This window comes from Erythranthe guttata, chromosome 1 (assembly GCF_056151865.1).
Source record: "Erythranthe guttata isolate IM_541 chromosome 1, IM_541, whole genome shotgun sequence".
NCBI lineage: Eukaryota > Viridiplantae > Streptophyta > Magnoliopsida > Lamiales > Phrymaceae > Erythranthe > Erythranthe guttata.
In genome coordinates this window covers 3927114-3952859 of record NC_142533.1, presented here as the reverse complement: position 1 = coordinate 3952859, position 25746 = coordinate 3927114, and the positions used below count along the sequence as shown (strand labels likewise).

Genomic DNA, 25746 nt, shown 5'->3' with positions numbered 1-25746 from the left:
CTGATAGAGGTAATTGAACGAGCCAAATGCGTCATAAATAATCATTACGACACCAGAATTTGATCGCGGCAAAAACAATCTAACACTAGAGTCAATCTTTTTTAGTCCAAAAAAACTTGGAGATTTTTTGTAAGAACGATTAATAAAATTCTGGTCAATTACTTCTAGTTTCAAAGATTAAGGGCTACTTATCCTTGTAATTAGGTTAATATGAACTTGTAACTTTTAATTAAGCTTGATTAGTTTAATTGGGCCCAGACAGGTAAGAACACACGGAATTGGGCTTCCAATTGTTTCAAAATTTAGTATTCACAACTATTGGGCCAAGGCCCATTAGATTCGTTTATCATTTTATTTTTCACAAAACTAAGCTCGAACTTCAATTTCGGATAATCGAAAATTTCAGAAATTACAAAAAAAACCCGCAATTGGAATATTTTTTGAAAATTTAACTGGAAATATCCGAAACTTAATTGATTATGTTTTCGAAAGTGTTAATTTCAATCCGATCTATTTGGTTTGAATTTTTTCGCAAGTGCTAATATTGATCCGATGTAAGTCTATTTTCATCCATATGTTTAACAATTCAATTCAATGTGATTGCTAAATTAATACAAAAAAAAAAAAAAAAGAGGAAAATTATAACCTGGAATTTCGGGTGGCACTCGAAATAATATAAGTTTTCGACGATTTTGTAGATGCTACACCCGATGAAATACACCAAGTGATCTGAAACCATTAATATGTACATAATAACACACACACTCTCATGTGTATATGTGCGCTAAATGAATAGTTATTTATATAGATTTACGGTTCAAAACCACCTAATATGTTACGCCATATATAGCATAGACTGCGGCCGATCACCATAATTACGTGTGAAGGGCGGCCGGTAATCGCTCATATTATCTAAAAGTTCCAAACCTCCATCATTTTTCAGTTTTTATTACATCAACAAAAAAAAAAAAACATTTAACATAATACTTTGTAATAAAAAAAATGTTTTTATAACAAATATTATGTGTATCCACTAATTAACCTTTTGAGAATCAAATCTTTTGAACTTTTTTCTAGATGGGATTGTCGAACCAAGTATAGTGGGAGTGTTGATTAATTCTCTATTAAAATATAAATAAAAATTGGAAGGTAAAAAATGTTGCATTACTACAATCTATAGTATCATTTTTTCAAATTATTTTTTATTGGATCTTATGACTTGCACATCGTGTGGAATTGTGTTGAACCACTTAGTCTTGTAAGTTTATTCAACGCGTTGACCAACTTCAGTCCGCAGACGATATGAGAGGCGTTACGTAAGTCTCGTTAGGCTAACTATGTGTGATAAGTTCGATCTAATGACTGTTGCTAACGGGATTCGAACTTGAGCCAATTGAAACAGGCTGACTTGCTCCGACCATTAGGCCAATCCATTACACTAGGCTAACAATGTGTGATAAACTCGACCTATCGACTATTGATAAGATAATTCGAACATGGATCAACTGAAATAAGTTAACTTACTCCGATCGCTAGGTCATCCATTACGGGACAAATATTTTTTATGTAAACATAAAATATTGTGGCAACCACAACGTGGCACCAAATTATGATCCAGACATGCCTCATTTAAAAGTGGTAATAAATCAAATAATTGAAGAATTGTGTTTTGGCATTTTTATATATATAATCTGCGGAGAAAATTAAAATTTGATAATGTAACGTGACCACACACACTAACATGTGTGGGGAACAAAAACGCGTTTTTGCCCCTCAGTTTTTGCCTTTTGCAACGCGCTTCTGCAATTTGTATTTTTTCATTTTGTCCTTTTCCGTCAAATTGTAAGATTATTTACCAAAAGCCTACTTCATGCATGTGCAAACAACAAATGGCTCATCAATAATCATTACATATTACTTTCCAAAAAATAAATCAAATCAAAGGGGTATTTGAGAAAACTCCTCACTACTTTTTTTAATTGAGGGAGACCCAAAATATTTTAGTCCATTTGAGAAAAGTCCACACCCATTTCCAATCATTATGTTTTCCAGCTTTACCCCCGCCGCCCGCCACCTCATCCGCGATTTTTTTATTTTTTTCCGTTTTTTTAATCGACTATGAAGCATAGTCGATTAGTCTTAAATCGACTATGCTTCATAGTCGATTAAGGAAAATCTTTAATTTTTTAATTTTTTTTTTGTTTCTAATTTTGTTTTTAATTTTTTTTTTTGGTTTTTTTAATTTTTTTTTCTCTATCAGGTTTATTAATACATAGTCGATTAAAATTTTAGCTATTAAAAATAACAAATCACAATTAAAAAAAAAATGCAAAATCAATTATATTTTAAAAAAATACAAACATTGTAATTGATTTATACATTGGAATCAATAAACAAAAAATCAAAAAAAAAAATTTGAACAACTAGAGTCGGTTAACCTTAATCGACTACTGAACATAGTCGATTAAGCCTTAATCGACTATTGAACATAGTCGATTAAACCACGTAGTCGATTAAGGGCCCTGCCTGCGCGAATTTTTTTTTCTGCGCCGTCTTCCTCCAAAATCCACCAAACAACCCTAGATCTGTTCTTCATCGTCACCACGTCGTCGCCACACCACAGCATCACCATCCCACATCTATATTCTACCTGTTTTTTACGAAGTTCTCGTCGGCGAACTTGGCTCCATAGATCGACTCGCCTCCGGTGCCGTTTCTGGCGGTGAAGTCGCCTCCCTGGCACATGAAGTTGGGGATCACGTGGTGGAAGCATGAGCCCTTGTAGTGGAGTGGCTTGCCAGATCGATCTGCCGACTCCTTTCTCTCCGGTGCAGAGTGCGCGGAAAATCTCGGCGGTCTTCGGAACGACGTCGGCGTAGAGCTCCATCACGATCCGGCCGGCAGGTTGGCGGCGACGGCGGCGACGGTGATGAGAAGATTTGTCGGAGAAAGAAAAAAAAAACAAAGAAGACGGCAGAAGAGAAGCAGAAGACGAGAAAAAAAAAGAGAGAACGGCAATGGGTTAGGGATAATAAGGGTGGTTTGGGGATTATTAAATAATATTTGGGTAGGATATTAGGTAAGGGGGTTTTCTCTAATTATTTTTGGGAGGGGGGGTTTTCTTAACTCATTTACCTAGATGAGGGGGGTCTTGCTAATTATCCCCAAATCAAAATCAAATATTCGAATTTCACACACACACACAAAAAAAAAAATTTATTTACTTTTTAATTTTTTGAGTTATGGGTAGTTTTATCTTTTTGTTAGATTTTTATTATAGCAAATTTAGAGGGATATCATGGTAATTATCTTTTGTTTTGAAGCTTATATCATGATAATTATCAAAGATAACTAAAACACAATATGTAAGTATCGGGAAATTAGATGTTACACCTAGTTATTTGCACTGAGTGGATTTAAACTGTAGATCTACACATAATTACGCCACACTCGTATGTATGTGTGCTAGTGGTAGTTATCTAATTAAACCTAAGATTTAAATTCACCCAATGTAGATAATTAAGAATAACCTAATGGATAAATGCAAATTTTAACAAATTGTAAATTTAGTTTCTCAAATTTGGAAAACCAGAGTTAAACTTTAACCAATTGGGCAAAAATAAAAAATAATAAAACAATCACAACCCATCCCTTTTAATTTCCAAAATTACGGAAAATTCAAAATTAAAATATGAAAAGATAATAAAATATAGTTGTTTTTTAAATAGTAAACAATGTTATTGGAGTATACAATTAAAAGTGATGGTGCATAACAATGTATTTGTGCCAAATTCAAGATATGGACAACCAACTTTAAAACAACCGATGGAGATGGCCTAATATCATATTTTCTTTGAGATAATTTTACCAAATGGTCGAAACTGCAAATAATATGTATACAAGGGGCAAAATAGGAAACACAGACGAAAATAAACTAATTAAGTAATAGAAAAAACGGTCATGTTCCCGACAAAGGTTAACGATCACCCACTACTGCTCATATTAAATTAACTGCCAAACCGTCTTATTCTTCATTTTCCTCTACACCAAAAAAATAAAAAAATAAAAACAAAAAAACAATCTGTAAAAATCAAAACAACAATGCCGGCGACTGATCACAATCAAGGCTCGTTCCTGAACCGCATAAGCATCCGCCGGAGCCAGTTCGCCGCCGTCGATCACATCCACGACCAGGAAGTCGTTGACCTTGACCTCTTCCAGAGACACGTCTCCGATCGCTTCTCCCTTCTTCTATCACCTTCCACCACCACCACCACCACCACCACCACCACAGACTCACACGAGACGCACCACACTCATCCGCCGCCGCCGCCGCAGATACTCTCTATCTCCTGGCTGCGCAACCTCCTCGACGCCTTCCTCTGCTGCGAGGCGGAATTCAAGGCCGTCCTCGTCTCCGGCCGCGACCCGGCCCAGTTTTCACGGCCGCCGCTCGACCGCCTCGTACCGGACCTCCTCGAACGCTCCGTCAAGGCCCTCGACGTCTGCAACGCCGTCACCCACGGCGTCGATATCGTCCAGCACTGGCACAAACTCGCCCAGATCGCCGTCACATCCCTAAGTCAGAATCCCGTCGGAGAGGGGCAGGTCCGGCGAGCAAAGAAGGCCCTCACCACCTTGCTAACCCTCATGGTCTCCGATGACAACAAGGAGAACAACGCCACCACCACCACCACCAATAACGCTCACGCCACCAAATGGGCGGACAGAACCCGTTCCTTCAGCCGCCGTGGCGCCGCCGCCGCCACCACCACCAATAATAAAGAACGCCCCACCGGTAAAAACCTCCGGTCACTTTCATGGTCCGTGTCGAAATCCTGGTCGGCGGCGAAGCAGATCCAAACAATGTCAGCCAATCTGGTTGCGCCACGTGGCGCCGAGTCGACCGGGCTGGCGCAGCCGGTCTACATAATGAACACACTAATCGTATTCATAACGTGGGCACTCGTGGCGGCAATCCCATGTCAGGAGAGAAACGGGCTGCCGACGCATTTCCAGAATATTCCGAGGAATCTAGGGTGGGCCCAGCCATTGATAGGGCTGCAGGAGAAAATAGGAGAAGAGTGGAAGAAGAAGGAGAAGAAAGGTACAGCTGGATTGTTGGAGGAGCTGAAAGAGATGGAGAAGGTGGCCAATTCGCTACTCGAATTTGCCGACGGATTTGAGTTCCCGATGGAAGAGGAGAAGGCGGCAGGGATGGCGGTGAAGGTGGCGGAGATGGGGGAGATATGCCGGAGGATGGAGGAGGGGCTGGGGCCCCTAAATCAGCAAGTTAGGGAAGTGTTTCATAGGATAGTGAAGAGTAGAGCAGAGGTTCTTGATGTTCTTGATCATATTCAAGTCTGTAAACACTCTGCACCACTTCCTTATTGATCCATCACTCACCATTTTCCATTTTGTGTACATTTATTTATTTTATTTTATTAATTATTGGAATTTACGAGTTCACTTTTTTTGTTAATTTAATTTCGAGAAGAAGAAATTCCTTCATTCCTTCAAATTACGAAAACAGACTATTTATTTGCATTCGACTTTCGATCATCATAGAATATTATGCTAACAGAAATAGTTTCAGACAATTAAGGTAAACCCAATGAGCAATTAACGCAAAAAAAATAAAACTCTTATCAAAATTCGCATAAGTGGCGATATATGCAGAAATAGGTCTAATTCTGCTAAAAATGATACACAATTCTCTGCTTTTGGTTTTTTTTTTGAACTGCAAAGAGATGAATGATAGGATTCACAGTTTATTATTCACATCAACAACCATTATCAGATAACCTTTTTCGACTAGTCCGTTTTACTGATCACCGGTATTTCCAGCTTTGCCCTCCTCATCAGTATTTCCAGATTTTTCCTCCTCGTCTTCAGTATTTTCAGCTTTGCCCTCCTCATCATCGGTTTTTCCAGCTTTGCCCTCCTCATCATTCGTATTTCCAGCTTTGCCCTCATCATCGGTATTTCCAGCTTTGCCCTCCTCATCATCGGTATTTTCAGCTTTGTCCTCCTCATCATTGGTATTTCCAGCTTTGCTCTCCTCATCAACGGTATTTCCAGCTTTGCCCTCCTCATCATCGGTATTTCCAGCTTTGCCTGCACTACTAGATATATTCTCCTCAGCAGGCATCGCATGTTTCTGGCAATGGTCTGAAACACAATCATGTCTCGTTAGACTCTTCCAAAAAATAATAATAATAAATAAATTATAAGACATATTGAAACTACACCACGTCCTTACATGTTTGTTAGCAACAAGTCAAAATATTCTATGTTCGAAATATAAAATTCAAGTAAACATATTAGGAATATAACAAAGGGCTAGCCAATAGGTAAATAGATGGATTCACACCCGAGATAGAGCATAAAAGATTTGACCACAGTCATAACAAGCTTTTATACTTCAAAACCAGAATTCCGTTCATTTCCCTTCTAATAAAAGTGCCTCTGAAACTTGCAGCACAAACACAACTCCTTCGAAGTGCTTATAAAGACAGATTATGTGTTCAATGCTTTGTGAGAAGTGCTTTTCTTTTTTTTCTTCTTATAAATATTGAGCAATATAAATATGGTTCCGAAATTCTGTGACTAATCCACGGATATAAGAAAAGCGGAAAAAAAAATGATTCGCCATTTCATCACAAATAACTACAGACTAATGCCGTATATAAATGAAGGCATAGTCATTGTGAATTTAATCAAGTCTTTGAATCCAGGTTAAGGACTAACAGCTATCTCACCTTCAATAGATTACAATCAATTTTTTAAAAATTGAAAAATTCACAAACATTTTCATACACATTTTAGAAAACCAAAAAGACCCTTCTACACTGCAGTTTCTATAAATTCAAAAATTGCTTCACAATGAGCTATTATCGTGTAACTAGACGAATGAACAATTTCATTTCTAATTTGGTAATCAAACACAGAAAATCAGCATTTTGGAAGTTTAATGCCATATCGATGAACTAAAAAACCAAACTAAGTAAGAGATCTAAGTCAAAGAAATTCTACCTCTAACAAACTGATTGTATGCCTCGCGGTTGTCTTCCAACTTAGCTGCAGCAATTTTATTCATAGGGTCTTCAGGATTTGGGCTCAATAGAAGTTGTGGAAGATAGTATTGGAACACATTTAAAAGTTCTGAAAAGAAAATAAACAAGAACTCGAGAAATGAGACAGTCTATTCAGGGGCTCGGAAAATGATCTCCAAGAATGCTAATAAGACTATTAAACTTACTATATGTGGGAGACCAATCTTCGCTGATAACATTTAAACAGATAAGGCCAGACCTGAAACGAATACAAAATCATGCAACTTCAAAAACAACAACAAAACAAAAAAAAAATCTGGAGATGAGAAAATAAGATCCTCACGCCTCATGGATATTCGTATGGTAAATCCTGCTGGCAAAGGTGATCGAAGGAGGCTTATTTGGATACTCATCTGGCAGCGACACCCTTACCCTCCAAACTCCTCCTTCATAAGGACCTATCAAATTGAAGATAAAGATCTAAACCAAAATTTGCAATCTAATAATAACTTCAAATGAGAGATAAAGATCTGCGAAATGAATCAATTCAAACAAGCAAACTCAGAAATCCGGAAAAATCAAATCTCGCAATAACCTATCAGCCTGATATCGAACACGTTTAACAGCAGAATTTTAATCTGCCCAATCATAATACCAACAATTTTAGGATTCAACAAATGAATCGAATACAAACAATCCAAATATCAACAGCTGTTATATTATCAAACACTTGGTATGCAACACTCAGGACAACAAATCGAAAAAAGAAAATCCGGAAAAAAAAAACACTAAAAAGTATTACTGTCTTTGGGTCCGTGGAGCTTCACGACGAACAAGTTATTTCTACAAATAGACAAATCCACCTCAAAACCATTCTCCATCCTATCAAAAAAAAAAAAAAACACAAATCAATGAATTACAACGAAAGGAGCATCAAAATACATGATTGTTGCTAAAATTAAAATCAAAATTCTCAAAAGTAACTTACAGTTCCTTCAAATCCTTTTCCTTGCGGTTATCCATGGTTTTTCCTTTGCTTTCTTCTTCCTTCGATCTCGACTCGTACGCACGCCTTCTTTACTTTTTTTCTCTCGATTCTCTGGATTTCAGAGTGTGGTGAAATGTGTGAATGTGCGATTGTGCAGAAAATACAAACAGTTGTTTGTATTTATACTTTAGCGCCATAGTGTGTGTGTGTGAGAGAGAGAGAGAGAGAGAGAGAGTGAAGAGAGAGAGGGGAAGCAGTTATGCAATGGCTGTTCACGCTTCAGTAGGCAAAACGGAATTAAGCTGAACTGTTTGGGTAAAATTGTAATTTCCACAAAGTTGTTCAGAAACAAATACCGGTAATTTGTTTTTAGAAGGGACTTCTTTCGGTTTTCCAGTTGGGCCGGGTTCGTCTAAATGGGTCCGGGTAATGTGTGTATATTTTCAAAATGGGTCAATTTTGAATCGGATAACGGGTCTTAAATAATTGACCTATATATATAATTATTAAGAAATAATAAAAGAATGTATTATTATTAGTTGATATTTTATCAATTATTATTTCATTCACTATAACATATTTTGGCTTCTATTTTATATATTCAAGTGTTCGACTTGTCCTCCAAATAAAATCGAATGTGATCTTGTTTATTCGGTTCTGTAGTTATTACACCCAGTAAAATATATTGGATAATTCTACGCCATTAATCTACACATAAAGACACACACAAATGTGTATACGTACTGAGTGAATAATTATTTACATAAATATATAATGCAAAATGACTCGATCTACTTCAGCGCGTATAACATCTCATAGACCTTGCTTATATACATATTAATTAAATCCAGACATTGAGATCAAAATAACTTTAATCTTTATTTTGGGCCTTTTTTTCCTTAGTTGTCACGCATATGTTTTATTGTGTTTAGCACCCCTATGTTTACTTTAATTATTTAAAAAGCACCCCATGCTATAAATATAAACGAAATACCCTAAAAACCCATCCTCTAGGGGGTCTTTAGCAATTTAATATAAACACAGGGGTATTAAAGGCAATAAACTCAAACAAACAATTGACCTGGGCTAGCTAATTCACATTCATTTGCACAAAAGCATGTTCTTCAATCTTCAATCTGCATTAATGAATTATTAAATATAATAAATATATAAATAAATAAAAACAAGGATGATAATATCAAAATAATTACTTTTAATCTAATTTATTACATGTTGCTCTATTATACCCTCCCTCCTTGTGCTGGTGATGAACTCTTCTGCTGCCTAATTTGCTCTCTGAACTTTGCTATAAACTCGCCGGCTTTTCGATCCACTTCGCTCCCTTCGAATTCCACGTCATCGTCGATTTTACCTACACCAGCATCATCTTCATTCGAACCCTTGTCGGAAAATGAATTGCGCTCTATTTCGCTTTCGAATTCTTCTTGATGTTTTTCCCCTTCATCGTCAAACTCGGATATAGTCGGTTTCGGCTTTGGCATAGGGAAAAAAACACCATCGAGCTCTCGTTTTTTATTTTCGAATTGAGGGATTTCGTTTTCCTCTCGGCTTTCCCTTTTCGCCGAAGAATCTGCTCCGGATTTACGACAAACCCTCCTCCCAAATTGCTCCTTTCGGTTCATACTAATGTGTCTACTACTCGGTTTGATTGTTCTAACCGACTTAGCTCTCGATAAAGATTTATTATCAACGGCGGATGATTTGATATCCGAGCCCGAAGATTCAATAGCCCGTTTCCCTTTTCCCAATTCATAGTCCTTGGAATCGTTCTCCGTAAACTCGAGATGCTCGAAATCAAATTCCCCAATAGAGTGGGTCCCACAACGCGAGAAGGGTTCGCTCGTTTCTTCTCCGTTTTTCTCCATACTCAAAGATCTCGACCGCCACGGGATAAACGAGGGGCCCGCGGCACCAGCTTCGTCGAGCTTCTTCTGCAAATTCGTGGGGACCACACCTCTGATCTTTATAACTTTAGCCGCAGCGCCACCACCATCGCCCTTAACCCCGTTTTCGCGACTAGATTCCGGTATATTCCTCGGTCGAGGATTCTCGTTTCTCAAGCTCCTAACGGGCAAATTCAACGGCTTGAAATCAGAGCTCCCACCAAGAAAATACTTACCGTTAGAAACAACCACTAAAGACTCGCCTTTTACGTACTGCGAACGCCATTCTTGATTCACGTTTTCCCCGTTTCGATCGGAAGATCGAATCTCTGTGCCCAATTTAACTACAGATCTCTGCTCACCTAATAAAATCTGGTCTGTGGTTCTCTGAATTGAATCTCGCTCGTCCGCAGCAACGGATATATTTTCGAATCCGTCGTCTTCGAAAACGGAAGATAGATGAGAAATGCCGGACAGGTACGAATCGGAATCGTCGTTTGTTGGATTCTTCACGGTTTTTTCGGAGGCGGTTTTTCTGGCGAACACGCCGTAAGAAACGGCGATCCCGACGAAAATTAGGTGGGCGATTTCCCAAAACTCAGTGAAAATTCTCTGGCTGATGAAATCTGGTGCTTGTGACGGAAAAAGGGGGATTGCGAGGAGGAGAACGAGGACGATTAGGGTTTTGCAGAGGGAGTTTGAGTGGGACTTACTTGGAATTTGATGTGTGCTTGGGGGTATTTCTGGAAAATGGAAATGGGGTTTCTCGGCGAGATTTGCTGCTGCCGCCATTGTTGAGTACTCGCAGATTGGGTGAAGATGAAGTAAAGGATACTTATTTGCAAAGGTAAAGAGAAGAAAGAAGTGTGTCTGTGTGTGAGAGAGAGAGAGAGAGAAGAGAGAGAGAGGAAAAGAAGGGGGAGTGGGTGAAGCAAATTTCAAAAAGGTGTTATAAATTTGACCGTTTGTTTTCATTGACGAAATTGCCCCTCTTCAATCATTTGATTTTTGCTTTTGGTGGAGGGGTTGGATAATGTGTATTTACTATTTAGTGTGTGATGATATGTTTGTTAAATAGATGTAATAATTATTTCGATTTGCTTTTTATTTTTTATTTTTTCAATTCAAGTTGGCCTTTTTCTTTATATATGTGTTTGTTAAGATCATCACTTCAATCTCAAAATTAAGATTTAGAAATTCTTAAAACTCTATATCTAGACATGGTTTGATTGTCACGGTGAAAATATTTATATGTATTATTCTTATTTCAAATTCTTCTTTTTAAATATTTATGTTCCAAAATATGACAGTCTGCTATACTGAAATTTGTCTTCGTCAGAGTCTACAAATCAAAATACTTCTAAACATCAATTTTTCTTAAAATATTTTTTTCCAAACCAACTCAACTCCCAAAACATAACTATATAGATGTAATGATGATCTTATACTTGGTGGCCAAATTAGTTTTCTTGAATAGACCAATATTATTAGGCTAAACACGACAAATTAGGGTTTATGCGTGAGCCTTCCGTACTTAAAAACTCATAGAGTAAGTTAATGCGTGAGCAAGACAGACGATGTCTTATCTCTTAACAGGAAAAATACAAGAACTGAAAGACTTAGTCATAACGAACCATTATAATATGAACGCACCGAACAAAAGAAAATAAGAACCACCAACTTGACAGCTTCCATTACCTTATTGCAATCTCCTTCTAGAATAATCATGGACCATCCCTCTCGAATTTGGATAATTTGTAGCTCTTTCTGATGTTTCTTTCCATTCTGGAGCTAAATTTAAAGAGTGTCGTTGCGTTGCAGTAACTAAAACTCTGAAAAATGAATACAATTTATCTTTATCTAAATGTTGTAGATTAGTAGATGTTGGATTTACACCAATCATATATAACACACAAATTAAAAGAAGTTGGAAAAATATTGATTGATCAACAAGGTTGCAATTCTTTACGAGGGTAATTATGTCCTTTTGATAAGCTTCTTTATAGTAAAAAAACACAATATAGTAATGTTTGCCAGTTGGTAAAGATGTGTCAAAATGGGGTGTGTTTATAATTCAACAATTATGCCCAATAAATAAATATATTTCAAGTATTAAAATATGGCTTAAAGCTAGTTGGTATTAAAGTATAGTGTAATAAGGGTACATTCATTTTCGTCCCTGAGGTGTACAATCAAAATCAAATTAGTCCATATATTTCTAATTTTGATCAATGTCATCCTTCAGACACAATTTCACCGTAAAAATAAAACATATTTTACATAATGCCCACACTACCCTTGAAAACTTGGGATGAAATGAAATTTATCTAATTTATCCATATGCATTAAAAATAAGTAAATTACAACAGTCCCCCTCGGATAAGGTTTATTTACGAAAAAACCCATCAATTTTTTTCCGTGAAGCAGCAGCAACTGAAGAAGGCTTACGTCACAAAAGAATGGCGGATTTCGTTGATGCAGACAATGCAGAAGCCATAATTTCTAGGATCGAGCACAAGTCCGGCAAGATCGAAAGCTTACTCAAACAGTACGATGATTCCCCATCAAAAATAAACACCCCAGAAAAATTAAATTACAGAATTCGATTGATTGTTCGAATTTCAGGTATAAACCAGTGGAAGCTTTGAAGACAGCTCTCGAAGGATCCCCTCCCCAGACCAAAGACGAGCGTTGTAAGGTCAAATACGCATCATTGCATATGCGTTTGTCTTCGATTCAGTTCGTTTTGGATTTTAGGGTTTTTTCCCCCAAAATCTTTTAATTTAGGTTAAATTGAAAATTGGATTTTTCTTTCTTTTGCAATTTGTTTATGAAGTCTGCGAACTGGATTGTGGTACATAGGGCGATAATGGCGATAAAAGATGTCGATAGTTTGTTCTCTTCTCTTGATGCCGAGTACTATGATGTTCTCATGAAGTAAGTCAAAATCCCCCATTACATTCTTAATGTGTGTGTTTGTCATATCGATTGGAATTCTGTCGTGTTAATTTTCTTAATCCTAGTTTCCGCTACGGCCTCGTTTATGAACGTTCACGAGGTTTGATAGTGTTGATTGAATTGGTTAGAGAATAACATTGATAGCTTAAGAAAGTTTTTGTTCGAGACGATTAGCATGAGGTAGAACAAAGTATATGTGTATGTTCGAGTAACTCGAAATGCTTGAAAAGGGTAGTTGCAGGTATCGGATGCGCTCGAGTAGCCTTTCTCTTTAGAGAGATTATAAGTTATCTACGCAAGATTACTTTGTGTAGCTTCCTTGCGTTGCAGGTTATTGAACCGATAGGAGTTATAATTTCTAGCTTCAGGGGCAAATTTGTCCTAGGCCGAGGGTGGGGCTCAAAGCCCGCCCTCGAGATTTACACGCACACACTCATGGGATTTGATTTGATTTTCAGTGTCGATTCTCTCTTAAATCGTAAACGCGAATGTATGATGATGATTTTTAGCTGTTGAGATACTGCTTTATCTTCACTAGTCATGAATAGATACTAGTAGCATGATGAATCTTCAAAGGGCCTCGTTTGGTTCCCAAGATAAGATTTGCCAAAATAAGATTTTGCAATCTTACGAGAATCCAATTGTATAATTCAAATAGGCGAAGAAGAGCCATTTTCCCTAATTATTCAATTAATCATGGCTTATCTTACCAACCAAACGAGGCGTTAATAGATTAGGTTTCTCTCTGTTTTACTAATTCATTGTTAATGTGGTTGATAGGTACTTATATAGAGGGTTATCTACTGGAGATCGCCCGACGTGTGATCAGTGCTTAAGAATCCATGAAAAGCTGACGGAGAAAGCTGGCTTGGGCTGCATTTTACGCTCACTGGCTGACAAAGTTAATACCGTTTAATTTATTAATCACACGTTTAGTTTTTTGCACCTACATAATTTGTTATCACATAATTATAAAAGCCACAAGTTTGAGATGTACATATCTGTTTGCTTCTTGAAAATGCCAAGTATAAGTATAATTACATAATTACAGGATTAATGTTGGTATCTGAACTCTAATTTTCTGAATTTGAGGTTTATATATTAAAATTTTCACATTTTAATATTTCAGAACAAAAATAATATTTAGATTTTTTTTAGGCTAAATTACGGCCAACCCCTGAGATAATGTCAAATTATGAAAAACCCCTCATGTTTGGGTAATTACAACCACCCCTTAAACTATGACTTTTCTTTAACGTTCACCCCTAATGGTGTTAAATTTAACATAGTTTTCTAAATTTCATACAATATTCGTAAAACAAGTACAAAATGGAGAATATTCTATATAATCTAGAACATTCTACTAAATTTAAAACGGGTTGCAGTGGATTTGGTTCTACAAAAATGGGCCAATAGGACTCCGCCTTTTGGATCCTACGACAATTTGTTTTTATCTCGGAAGATCCAAACATTAATGGCGGCCCATATCGATCATGAGAGAGAAAACTTCTCCCTGTTTTTCACTGTCCAAAAATATCATCAACTGAAATTTTGTCCCCCTTGCAGCTCCACCATTCCGACGCCCTTTTCTCTGCGGCAATCGCCCCCTCACCCCCCACCCCCACCCCCACCCCCATACCACCTACCAACCTACACAAACAGTAGTACCCCATGACTCTTGAACATCAGCAAGAGCCATAATTCCCCAATAAACTAACCTTCATCCATTATTATATCATATAAATCCCATCGCTCTCTCATTTGATCCCCTATGTATTCAGGTCCAATCTCTCTCTCTCTCTCTCTCTCTTCTCTTTCTCTCTCCTCTTACATCTCGCAATTTCAAATTCAATTTATTCTCACAATTTGAGGGTTTGTGAAAGGGGGTTTTACAGTTCGTAAAGTAACAACAATGGCGAGCATTTCAAATGCCCTGTCTCTGAAGCACGGCCTTTCTCTTTGGTGCCCTCAGTCAACGCCTTCGGTCAACCGAATTTCTCAGCCTTGTTCGATTTCCTCCACTAATTTCCGCAGAAGATCGTTCTCTGTTTCGGCTTCATCTTTCGCCAATGAAAATCGAGAGTAATTAATCACTCTGGACTTTATTTATTTATTTATTGTTATTTATACTAATAACATGAATAAAATAAATAAATTGGTTTTGTTGGGTTTTAGGTTTGTGATTGTAGGAGGTGGAAATGCCGCCGGTTATGCAGCTAGGACTTTCGTCGAACACAGCATGGCTGATGGAAAGCTTTGCATTGTCTCTAAAGAGGTACCCATCTAATTTTTATTTTTTTGAGTGAATTTAGTGTTTTCGCTTTAGTCGATTCGCCGTTTTCGTGGATTCAATTCACCGTAATTATGTTGGTTATGCATAGATAAATCTTTTATTTTTGTGCTCAAATGCAGGCGTATGCTCCTTATGAACGTCCAGCATTGACGAAAGGTTACTTGTTTCCTCATGATAAAAAGCCTGCTCGTTTACCGGTGAGCATTATGTCGTTATCGTAATTTCATTTCAAGTTCGAGGATGTGTGTGTGTGTGTGTGTTGGATAATTGAATAGGTTATTACATTTTCAGATCATGGTTGTAGAGTTTTAAGTTTCCGATTGGATTTAAGGAACTGAAGTTATGGATTCTGTATAAAACGATGACGAATTCGTTGAGCTTGTTTCGATGCTATTTATTTTTAATTGAATCTCGATTCCTGTGCTCACAGTTCTCCATTTCCTTACATCTAATTCAATCTTTCCATCCAAAAAAAAATGGAAATAGACTTCGTGATACAGCAAGATTGCTAGTTAGTTTTATTTTACGACTGTAAAAGACGAGAGAAACTTGTAGCACATGCGATTTCACGGAATTTTTTCGAAATGTATTTCAAGAATCTATTGATTAAATTTTCGTACAATGTTCGTGTTGGTTTAGGGTTTCCATACTTGTGTTGGCTCAGGTGGTGAAAGACAGACTCCTGATTGGTACAAGGAGAAAGGGATTGAGGTAATTTACATACTTATATGTATATTTTTTAATTGTTTTTTTTAAATACAAACTTTTTGTAACCCTGTTTCCATATTTGCGAAGATGCTGCATGAAGATCCAGTTTCAGACATTGATATCGAAAAGCAAACGTTGAAAACAAGTTCAGGAAAATTACTCAAGTTCGGATCCCTGATAATTGCTACTGGATGTACTGCCTCTAGGTATATTTCATCAGTATTCGTATACGTTATCTAATTTAAATTTTCATTTAATGAAATTAATATATTTATTTTTCATCGGCTTCAGATTTCCGGATAAAATCGGAGGAAACCTATCGGGTGTTCACTATGTTCGCGATGTTGCAGATGCCAATTCACTGATATCATCATTGGTAATTTTTACTTAATATGCTCGCATTTTCAACAATTTCTGTTCTTAAATTTATTATTATTAATTTTTCTTTGTGAAATTATTAAAATTTAGTTAATTCGTGACTAAGTGTGAAATTTGCGGTTTTTAGGAGAAGGCAAAGAAAGTTGTGGTTGTTGGTGGTGGCTATATTGGCATGGAAGTTGCAGCAGCAGCTGTTGCTTGGAAAGTCGACACCACTGTAAGTTATATACATACACTTAAACCTCTATAAACTAATACAGTTATGAGTTGTGACTATGAAAGTTCTATTAATTTAGCGTAATATTAAATTATCGAATTAATAATTTAGCATGTTGTCACCAAGTTGGGACCGGGAGAAATTAATATACAAATTTTGACGTAATCAATCAATTTTTTTTTTTAATTATGTAGATTATTTTCCCAGAAGAACATTTGATGACGAGATTGTTTACTCCTTCTCTAGCACAAAAATACGAACAACTATACCAAGATTTTGGCGTCAAATTTGTCAAGGTTAGTACTCTGCTTTCTCTTTGCACCTCCCAAACGACAAGGCAAACAGAGAAAAATACGAACACTCCTAAACGGAATCTAATTTTATTTCTTTAAAAAAAAAAACAATATTTTATTTTGTGATGTCAGGGTGCTTCCATAAGTAATTTAGAAGCTGGTTCTGATGGTCATGTAGTTGGTGTTAAACTTGCGAATGGTTCCATCATCGAAGCAGACACGGTAAAATAAAAAATCTCGCTCGTTATTTTTTTTTAATTTCTTTTTTTGGTAATTCACATAAATATTGATCTTAATGTTATGATGGTTTTGATGTGCAGGTAGTTGTTGGTATTGGAGCTAAACCAGCTGTTGGTCCGTTCGAAAGTGTTGGTTTAAACAACACTGTCGGTGGAATACAGGTAATTATACATTATATATGGACTATTAGTATTGCAATCATCTTTTAAACTATATATATATTTTTCAAATATGTTGATTATAAGGGTAAATTACGGCCACCCCTGGGGCAGGCTCAAATTAAGAAAAAACCCTTCTTGTTTGGGTAATTACAACTACCCCTCAACTATGTATTTTCTTACGAAAACCCCCCTCCTTCAGTAGGTAAATTTGACACCCTAAGGGTGGACGTGTAAGACAATACATAGTTGAGGGGTGGTTGTAATTACCCAAACATGAGAGGTTTTTTCGTAATTTGACCTTACCTTAGGGGGTTGGTCGTAATTTGCCCTTATTATAATAATTATTATTTCTGATTGTAGATTTCTGCACAAAGTAGAGTACTAAGCTAGATTATTAGTATTGTTACGCTCTGTTAAATTTCGGCCTTGGAATCCGAATTCCGTTATGGTTTTTTGGATGGAGAAATTATATGAAGTGCCTTAGAAAATAAGTCGTGCAAATTTAACAAACATTTACACTTGCATTTACAATTTTAACCCCTAACGACATGTTGTTTTTCCAAGAAAGAGAAGTACAATTTTTAACCCTGTAGTAAAATTTCAGGTTGATGGCCTGTTTAGAACAAGTATACCGGGAATTTTCGCTATTGGAGATGTTGCAGCTTTTCCTTTGAAGGTAGTGTTTTTTAATACAAATTTAAGATCAACAGACATTTCGATAAAATCTAATGATTTTTTTTTCTTTTTAATAAATAATTGTCACAGATTTATGATCGAACTACACGAGTTGAGCACGTTGACCATGCTCGTCGGTCAGCACAGCATTGTGTTAAATCACTATTAACTGCACACACCGACACGTAAGTTGGATATTTTTTTTTCATTAGATCTTGTATTAAAAAAAAATCAATTTCAAAGATTTCGTCTTTTTTTCTATGACCTTTATTTTTTCGTCTTTGACTTAGGTATGACTATCTCCCGTATTTCTACTCTCGAGTATTTGAATACGAAGGCAGCCCAAGGAAAGTATGGTGGCAATTCTTTGGGGACAACGGTAGTTAATAATATTTACCACTTTTTAAATGGTATGCTAACTTTTAATTACGATACTAACGATTTAATTTGCGTCTTAAAATAAACAGTTGGTGAGACTGTTGAAATCGGGAATTTCGATCCAAAAGTTGCAACTTTTTGGATAGACTCTGGTAATTGCTCTCTCTCTCTCTCTCTCTGGGTTTATGAAAAGGAATATTCTGTTGAATCCATTTGTGCTTTGTAAATCAAACAAACCGAAATGTGGGCTTATTGCAGGAAAACTGAAAGGAGTTCTTCTCGAAAGTGGAAGCCCTGAGGTACGATTTACAGGCATTTCACTAATTAAAAAAATAAATTGGTTATATGTTCGTCTTATATTAGTCTCGTACGCCTCGTTTGGCTATTGTTATTAAGTCCTATTTATGGACAAAATACTAGATCTCATACAATTAACCAAACATATTACTAACTAAATAAATAGAACCGATCCAATTTAATTACGGTTTTTTTTTCCTTCTGATTATTCGTCGTGTTATTACAGGAGTTTCAACTTCTTCCTAAAATCGCAAGGAGCCAGCCTTTTGTTGACAAAGCGAAACTCGAGAAAGCAACTTCGGTTGAGGAAGCACTTGAGATTGTGCAATCATCCTTAAAAGTTGAAGCTGCTGTTTAGTTTCTCAGTCTGAAATAATATTTAGAGTCGGCTCCTCGCAGTAAACTTGTCGTCTTTTTTCTAGCTAAATCTCTGAAAACTACGGCGGGCCCCGACGATACGCTGAGATCGGTACGGTACACCTGAGAAGAACTCTACAGCTTATATATATGCTGCAAAAAAATTGTATTCACATGATAAAGGATTGATTGTCTGTATAACATTTGAAATAAATGAAAGAAGCCATTGCATTAAATTATTCACTAGTTTTCAGACTTCTGTTTTATTCACATTTATTTATTTTTTATTTATTTTTATATATTTGTATGCATGGTCAGCAATTAAGCAAAATCTTATCTGAGGAAGAAATAAAGTTCAATAATTGGCACAAAATTCCAAAAAATATTTTCTTTGACAACATTATTTAGTAATTCTATTGATTGTCAACTTCTTATTGATGTGTTCGTATAACATAGGGGAATAGAATTCATATATTTTCAAATTCATCTAACATTTTTTTATTATTATTATTATTATTATTATGAATTTGTTGATATATTTAGGGCAAATGACTAAAAAATCTCTCATGTTTGGATAATTATAACCACCTCTAAACTATGTACTGACTTATGAAAAAACTCCTCATTCAGTAGCCAAATTTGACAGCGTAAGAATGAACATGTAAAATAAAGCATAATTGAGGAAATAATTTGTAATTATCCAAACATGAGAGATTCTATTTCATAATTTAACATTACTTAAAGGGATTATCGTAATTTGCCCTTACATATATTGATGATGAACCATTTGTCCACCTCTACCTGCAAAAATGACATCTTGTCCATATCGTGTCATTTCTTACTTCCAATCTTAAACCACATTTATATATTAATATATAAAAAGAAAAAAAACCCTTTTTTATTTTTCATTTTTTTATTTACTTTTTAAGTGAGGTGGAATTTCAGGCCATGGTTTTATTCGAGTAATGGAGAAAGAACAATAATGCAAATCCAAAAAGTAACATCATCCAAATGCACAATCTTCTTGTCTTAAATGATGTATATATGTAGATGTAATCCATATACACGTCATTTTACGTGTCCAATTTAAGATTGTGTTGTGGGGTGCAAAGCAACTTTTAAGAAATTAATTATGGTTAATAGTTATTACCCGAAAACCCGAAACCCAAAAAATCTACGAAGAGGTTTCAGGCACAAAGCATTCGTCCAAAATCAGAAATCCTATATTTACCCTATTCATCACTGAATTGACTCACCAACACATGCACGGTCAACATATCAGCTGAGAACACTCTCAATCACTCGACGAATGCAGTGTTTCACTCAGAATTATTCAATCTACTCACAGACGACGGATATTGAAGTCAGAAAAGCGTTACAAATTTGAGAAAAATGTGTTACTCTATGTCTCTCTCTAACAACAGTGTAAATAGCCACAAACACAACGGTATGTACCATTAGTTATTAGAAAACATTTGTCGTATTATTAGTGAAATATATACATTTTTTAATATGGGATTATATATGATCTACCTCATTAGACGTATTCAACAAAACAAATCAAAACTCTTGCAAGTAGGGGTCTATTCTAATCTTCCTAACATAATTGAACGTTGACGTGTTTAAGTCACACACCCAACTTCACTAACAAAGTTTTGTTTAAGTCAATATTTATAATAAATAGTGTAATTATTGATTTGGAAAGATAAAAAGAAGAAGAAAAAAAAAAAGATTTTGAAATGCTACAACAATAATACTATAGGAAGTGTTTACAATAGGAACTCACAATTTTTAACAATTTTCTTACGTTTGATGTTTGGTTGGTCCGACAATTTTTCAGGTTGACCCGCAATTACGAGAAATATTAGCGCTTGTATTAATTAATTCATTGAAAATATATATATTGAACCTCTATTAGTCTAATTATGCAATTCCATGCATATAAAATCGGATAGTTATACCTTAATTAATCGTATTTTAACAACCAAACGAGAGAGTTGTATACAAGATCGGGTTGTCGCGTTGTATAATATTATGGATATGAAGACCGCGTGATGTTGTCAAGATTCTATTTCAAGTGTAATTAATTCAAATAAAAATTAGTTTAATTAATTAATTGCTCTGGTTAATGTATCCATAAATATTTATTAGGACCTCCTCGAGTACGGTCAGTGAGATTCTTCACAATCATATGTTTATTATTATTTTCTCAAGTTAGGTTCACTAGTAAAATTATTTATTTATTTTTTAAATTTTTTATATAATATAATATAATATAAATTTGTAATGTTGTCGGCTACTTTTATTTACTCTTATATAGATTTATATATTTTTCTTATTTGTTGTTAACTAAGATATAAAATAATATTATACCACTAAAATTTTGAACTGTTTTAATTAAAATAAATAAATATTTACCTATTCTAGAAAAAAAAATAGTTAGGACAAAAGAAAATTCAAGTGTCAAAAGTTAAACAGATGAAAAATCGACCAATTGAAAAGTCTACATATGTATAATAATTCAACCTACGAATTGGCCCTTTAATTGTCTGTGGGAGATTAATTAATTAATTAATTGTGTCTAATTATTTTAATTTTTAATTGCCTCTTCTTCACCCCTACCCCACCCCACCCCACCCCCTCTCTAAGTTGACTGATATTTGCATGGATTTAAATCACACCATATATAAATTGTTTGTCTACCAAATTAAATTAATCTCTCTCTCTCTCTCTCTCTCTCTCTCTCTCTCTCTCTCTCTCTCTCTCTCTCTCTCTCTCTCTCTCTCTCTCTCTCTCTCTCTCTCTCTCTCTCTCTCTTATTATAAGTATATATTATGTTCACTTGTCTCTCTCTATAAACATCTCTTATATATCCTTCATTTCTCAGAAATTTACTTGCATTTCTTTGATCATCATCTAATTATTTTCAATACAATCAAGATTTCAACCTTCATTTAATTTCTTGAGATGACCAAGGTGTGACAACTCCCTTTATTTTTATTTATTTTATTTCTTTCTGTATTTAATCGCCTCTTGTTTTTAATTTATCTCCAACATAATTCACTTCTTTTTTTCTTTTAATTTTTTTTATCAACCGAACAAAATATACATGTAAATATGTGCAGACGAGTATCGATTACGTTTGAGCCTTATTCGGAATATCAAATATTTTTTATACTGTAATTAATTATTTTGCAATAATTTATTTTCTTGCCTATATGATTATGATACAATTTAATTAATTAATTTTTCTTTGCCCTGCAGAAAGTTGTTCTGAAATTAGATATTCATGACATCAAAGACAAACAGAAGGCCATGAAGGCAGTTTCCAGCCTCACAGGTACACACACGTACAGTATAACATCGGTAAATTAATTAATAACCTCGTTTAAACAATAATTCCTTCTGGTTCCGACTCGGTGAAAACATATTAAATTATTAGTTCGATAATTAATAAAAATTTTGTTAGTCCCGACTGTATTAATTTATTAATTTTGGCAGCCATATGTTATATCGAATTATTAAAAAAAACTCTTAGTACCTATTTTTCTTTCCTATAAAATAATTAATTTGCCTATATATTGATATTTCGGGTACCGCTACGGTGTGTGCAGGTCTAGAGTCCCTTGCGATGGACATGAACGAGAAGAAACTAACGGTGATTGGAAATGTTGATCCAGTTGATGTAGTGAGCAAATTGAGAAAATCGTGGCACGCGGAAATACTCACGGTCGGGCCCGCGAAAGAGCCCGAAAAGACAAAGGAAGACGAGAAAAAAGCCGGAGAAGATAAAAAGAAAGCTGAAGAAGATAAAAAGAAAACTGAAGAAGAAAAAAAGAAAGAGAGTGAAAAACAAATTGCTGAGCTCCTCAAATTGTACCAAAGTTACAACCCTCAATGCACACAGTACTACCCTGTCTACAGCTCTGAGGAAGATCCTAATTCTTGTGTTATTTCTTGATTTAATATTTTAGGGTTTTATTGCAATTAGTACCCCTCTGTCATATTGAATTACTAAAAAAATTACCCCTTGTTATTTTACTGGTGAAAATCCCCTTATGGTTCAATTTTTTTTAGCATACAACCCCGTTGAATAGGGATTACTGATTGCTAAAACAAATTAAATAATAGGGTGGTTTTCGTCTATGAAATAACGTAGAGTAGTTTTTTAGTAATTCAGTGTAATACAGGGGTACTAATTGCAACAAACTCTAATATTTTTTATTTATGTAAATAGAACAAATAGGATTGGTCGTAACCACCGAAAGAGTAAAAAATCGGAACTATTCGAGTGCGTTTATTGTAATAATGGTCATTTATAAAGTTAAAAGTTGTGATGGTTATTTATAAGACTGGTTATAAAAAGTATATATATATAAAAAGAAAAAGGAATAGGGGAATAATTTTTGAAGTTCATGTAATATTTTTCTTTTTTGGGAAAATATAATAAGAGATTTCTTCAAATTGTTTGTTATTTATTTATTTTGCTGAAATAGTAAGAAATTGACTTATTTTGTTGCATAAAGACTTTTCAATTTGGAAATTCTACTCTTTAGTGTAGCTTTCTAAGTTATTGTTTTCCATCTAATTTTCGGATATCTTTGAATACGCACACGCATGTTGTAACAATTACTTATACAATTATTTATTTATTTAAAAATTTGAAATAAAAAGTAAAAAAGATTGAAAAGTGAATTTAAGTTCAATAATCAGAGTATTTTTTCGGTTTTTTAGAACCTATAAGTTCAATAATCAGAGTATTTTTTTGGTTTTTTAGAACCTACACCTGGTGAAATATACCATGTAATTTTACATCATTGATTTAAAAAAAAATCCATTAGTTAAGTATACATACACATGTATGTGTTATTTTATGTAGATCAATATATAAAATTATATACTGTATTTCACCAAATGTAATTTCTACAAAATCAAAATCAACTGCAGTAGTTAAATAATATCAAAATCAAAGATAATTAAAAAAATATTATAATTTTTTTTCTGAAAGAAAAAAGATAATTTTTTTTATAAATTTGAAATGATTTCTATCTCGATCGAGATGCCTCTAGAAAGTTCGAAATTGATATTAACAAGTTACTTGAAATAGTTAAATAACTCATTCAAGCCAGCCACTAAAATTAAAATAAATAAATTTAATATATATTGACTATCAAAGTACTTGTCATATGCGTCACACAGTGTACAAAATTGGTCCACCAATTCCTAACCAATCTATATTCTTTTACTTAAATCAATTTTAATTTATTATTCACTCCATCCATCTCTGAAAAACAAGATATACTAGATGACATACTTCAAGTTTATTATATGGACAATCAAATTTTATATGCATTCAATTGATTGTATTTAATTTTTATGTAATTAGGTCTTTTTTATTGCACATAGTTTTATAGTAAATTGCAGTAAATTGCGGCCACTCCTGCAGTAGAGTCAACTTACGAAAAAAACTTCTTCTGATAGCGTAACTACAATCACCTCCACAACTATAAATCTTCTTACACGTCCACTCTTACGTGTCAAATTCAACAAAATCTTTTACATTGTGTGAAATGTTCTCTAGTTTGTACTTATTTTGTGTAAAAGTGTAGTTTCTGATGCGTCACAATCTGATATTTACTAACCAAAAGACAAATCTTACGATCGATCATCTTGCTTCTAAATGTGGAGCTCGAATGGGGTAAAACGAGTACAAACTGGAGAATATTTCACATAACCTAAAATATTCAACTAAATTTGGCACCATGAGAGGGGACGTGCAAGAAGATTCATAGTTGAAGGATGTGATTGTAATTATCCAAATATGTGAGGTTTTTTCGTAATTTAACCTTACCTCAGGGGAATAATAATGTAATTCACCCTATTTTTATTGAATTAGTTTGAGAAGGTTAGTGTATAGCCCACGTAGAAGATGGACCAGTAAGCCCGTTAGTAGGGGCCCAAATTGTATTTTGCCGCCACTTGACTTTTGGCTAAAATATAAGACTTTGACTTTTGGCTACACACGACTTTCTAATTTTATTGCAATAAAACTTATAGCCTAGAAAAATTAGCATAATAAAAAAGAACTGCAATCCCGAATTAGATTTGGTTCGTCTATTTTCAATTAGCCAACGTTAACCTTATCGGAGGATAGCTTAAAGAATTACGCCATGAATTATATCAAATTATGAAATTCTCCTTTTGTTTAGATAATTACAGTCACCATTTCAATTATGTATTATCTTACGAAAATACCCCTCAAGAGGTAAATTTAGTAATGTTAAATCGGTATAATCGAACCGAAAGTTTGGTACGCCAACATTTCATATCGTTTACCTAACTGAATGTCAATTTGATTCGGTAAATAACTGAATTACATAAATTTTATGTAAAAATATATTTTAAAAAAATAGGTGGATATAATTATCCAAACAATAACGTTTTCATAAGTTGACTATATCTCAGAGGTTACGATCGGAAAAAATAAATCAAAGATTAAAAGTTTGACTCAAAACTGGTCAAACTAACCAATTAATTGCTCAGCTCTTAGAAGTAAGCAGTTTTGACTTTTGCATCATTGGTGGAGACAAAATCTTTATTAGTCACGTAATCGTGTCAATCGGAATCGATTTGTTACAGTACTTAAAAAATATAGTGATTAATTTGATTCGTGTATTATGTTATCAAAATGGTATATTCTTTATAAAAGGGAAATAGGCTAATTACAATCTGCGAGAATCCATAATTTAAATATAACTCTGTAATAATTGACTTCTAATTATATATTAATAGCTCCTCTCAAATTCAATATGGATGCAGGATGATAGATCCACTTGAGAAAGGT

General features: G+C 34.7%; 6 protein-coding genes across 8 annotated transcripts; 4 read left to right on the top strand and 2 right to left on the bottom strand.

The window, feature by feature from the left end:
• Positions 1–3974: 3974 nt before the first annotated feature.
• LOC105973647 (protein ROH1A) lies at positions 3975–5469 on the top strand. The gene has a single exon (XM_012998680.2). It carries the CDS (start codon positions 4102–4104, stop codon positions 5392–5394), a length of 1293 nt encoding a protein of 430 aa, XP_012854134.1. The 5' UTR covers positions 3975–4101; the 3' UTR covers positions 5395–5469.
• A 153-nt stretch (positions 5470–5622) lies between these two features.
• Positions 5623–8336, bottom strand: LOC105973740 (ubiquitin-conjugating enzyme E2 5-like). The gene is made up of 6 exons (XM_012998780.2): positions 8044–8336; positions 7858–7937; positions 7399–7513; positions 7262–7314; positions 7036–7164; positions 5623–6171 (listed from the first exon to the last, which is right to left on the bottom strand). The coding sequence occupies exons 1-6, from the start codon at positions 8076–8078 to the stop codon at positions 5825–5827; spliced, it is 759 nt and encodes a 252-aa protein (XP_012854234.1). The 5' UTR covers positions 8079–8336; the 3' UTR covers positions 5623–5824.
• Positions 8337–9092: 756 nt separating this feature from the next.
• Positions 9093–10964, bottom strand: LOC105973738 (uncharacterized). Its single transcript, XM_012998778.2, has one exon. The coding sequence runs from the start codon at positions 10920–10922 to the stop codon at positions 9285–9287; it is 1638 nt and encodes a 545-aa protein (XP_012854232.2). The 5' UTR covers positions 10923–10964; the 3' UTR covers positions 9093–9284.
• A 1377-nt stretch (positions 10965–12341) lies between these two features.
• Positions 12342–13901, top strand: LOC105973684 (actin-related protein 2/3 complex subunit 5A). Its single transcript, XM_012998716.2, has 4 exons — positions 12342–12495; positions 12573–12645; positions 12784–12884; positions 13686–13901. The coding sequence occupies exons 1-4, from the start codon at positions 12407–12409 to the stop codon at positions 13819–13821; spliced, it is 399 nt and encodes a 132-aa protein (XP_012854170.1). The 5' UTR covers positions 12342–12406; the 3' UTR covers positions 13822–13901.
• A 439-nt stretch (positions 13902–14340) lies between these two features.
• On the top strand, positions 14341–19138 carry MDAR6 (monodehydroascorbate reductase 6). 2 transcript variants are annotated; one of them, XM_012998824.2, is made up of 17 exons: positions 14341–14686; positions 14801–14987; positions 15081–15180; positions 15318–15395; positions 15838–15909; positions 15994–16112; positions 16198–16282; positions 16412–16501; positions 16696–16797; positions 16927–17016; positions 17115–17195; positions 17800–17871; positions 17961–18055; positions 18161–18249; positions 18338–18400; positions 18507–18547; positions 18772–19138. In XM_012998824.2, exons 1-17 carry the CDS (start codon positions 14677–14679, stop codon positions 18901–18903), a joined length of 1506 nt encoding a protein of 501 aa, XP_012854278.2. In that variant the 5' UTR covers positions 14341–14676; the 3' UTR covers positions 18904–19138. The 2 variants fall into 2 exon arrangements, with proteins under 2 accessions (XP_012854278.2, XP_012854279.2); XM_012998825.2 differs by lacking the exon at positions 14341–14686 and having other exon boundaries at positions 14700–14987.
• A 2468-nt stretch (positions 19139–21606) lies between these two features.
• Positions 21607–23245, top strand: LOC105973686 (heavy metal-associated isoprenylated plant protein 39-like). Of its 2 annotated transcripts, none has more exons than XM_012998718.2 (3): positions 21607–21878; positions 22167–22242; positions 22517–23245. In XM_012998718.2, the coding sequence occupies exons 1-3, from the start codon at positions 21870–21872 to the stop codon at positions 22861–22863; spliced, it is 432 nt and encodes a 143-aa protein (XP_012854172.1). In that variant the 5' UTR covers positions 21607–21869; the 3' UTR covers positions 22864–23245. The 2 variants fall into 2 exon arrangements, with proteins under 2 accessions (XP_012854172.1, XP_088673875.1); XM_088817749.1 differs by lacking the exon at positions 21607–21878 and adding an exon at positions 21972–22042.
• Positions 23246–25746: the final 2501 nt, after the last annotated feature.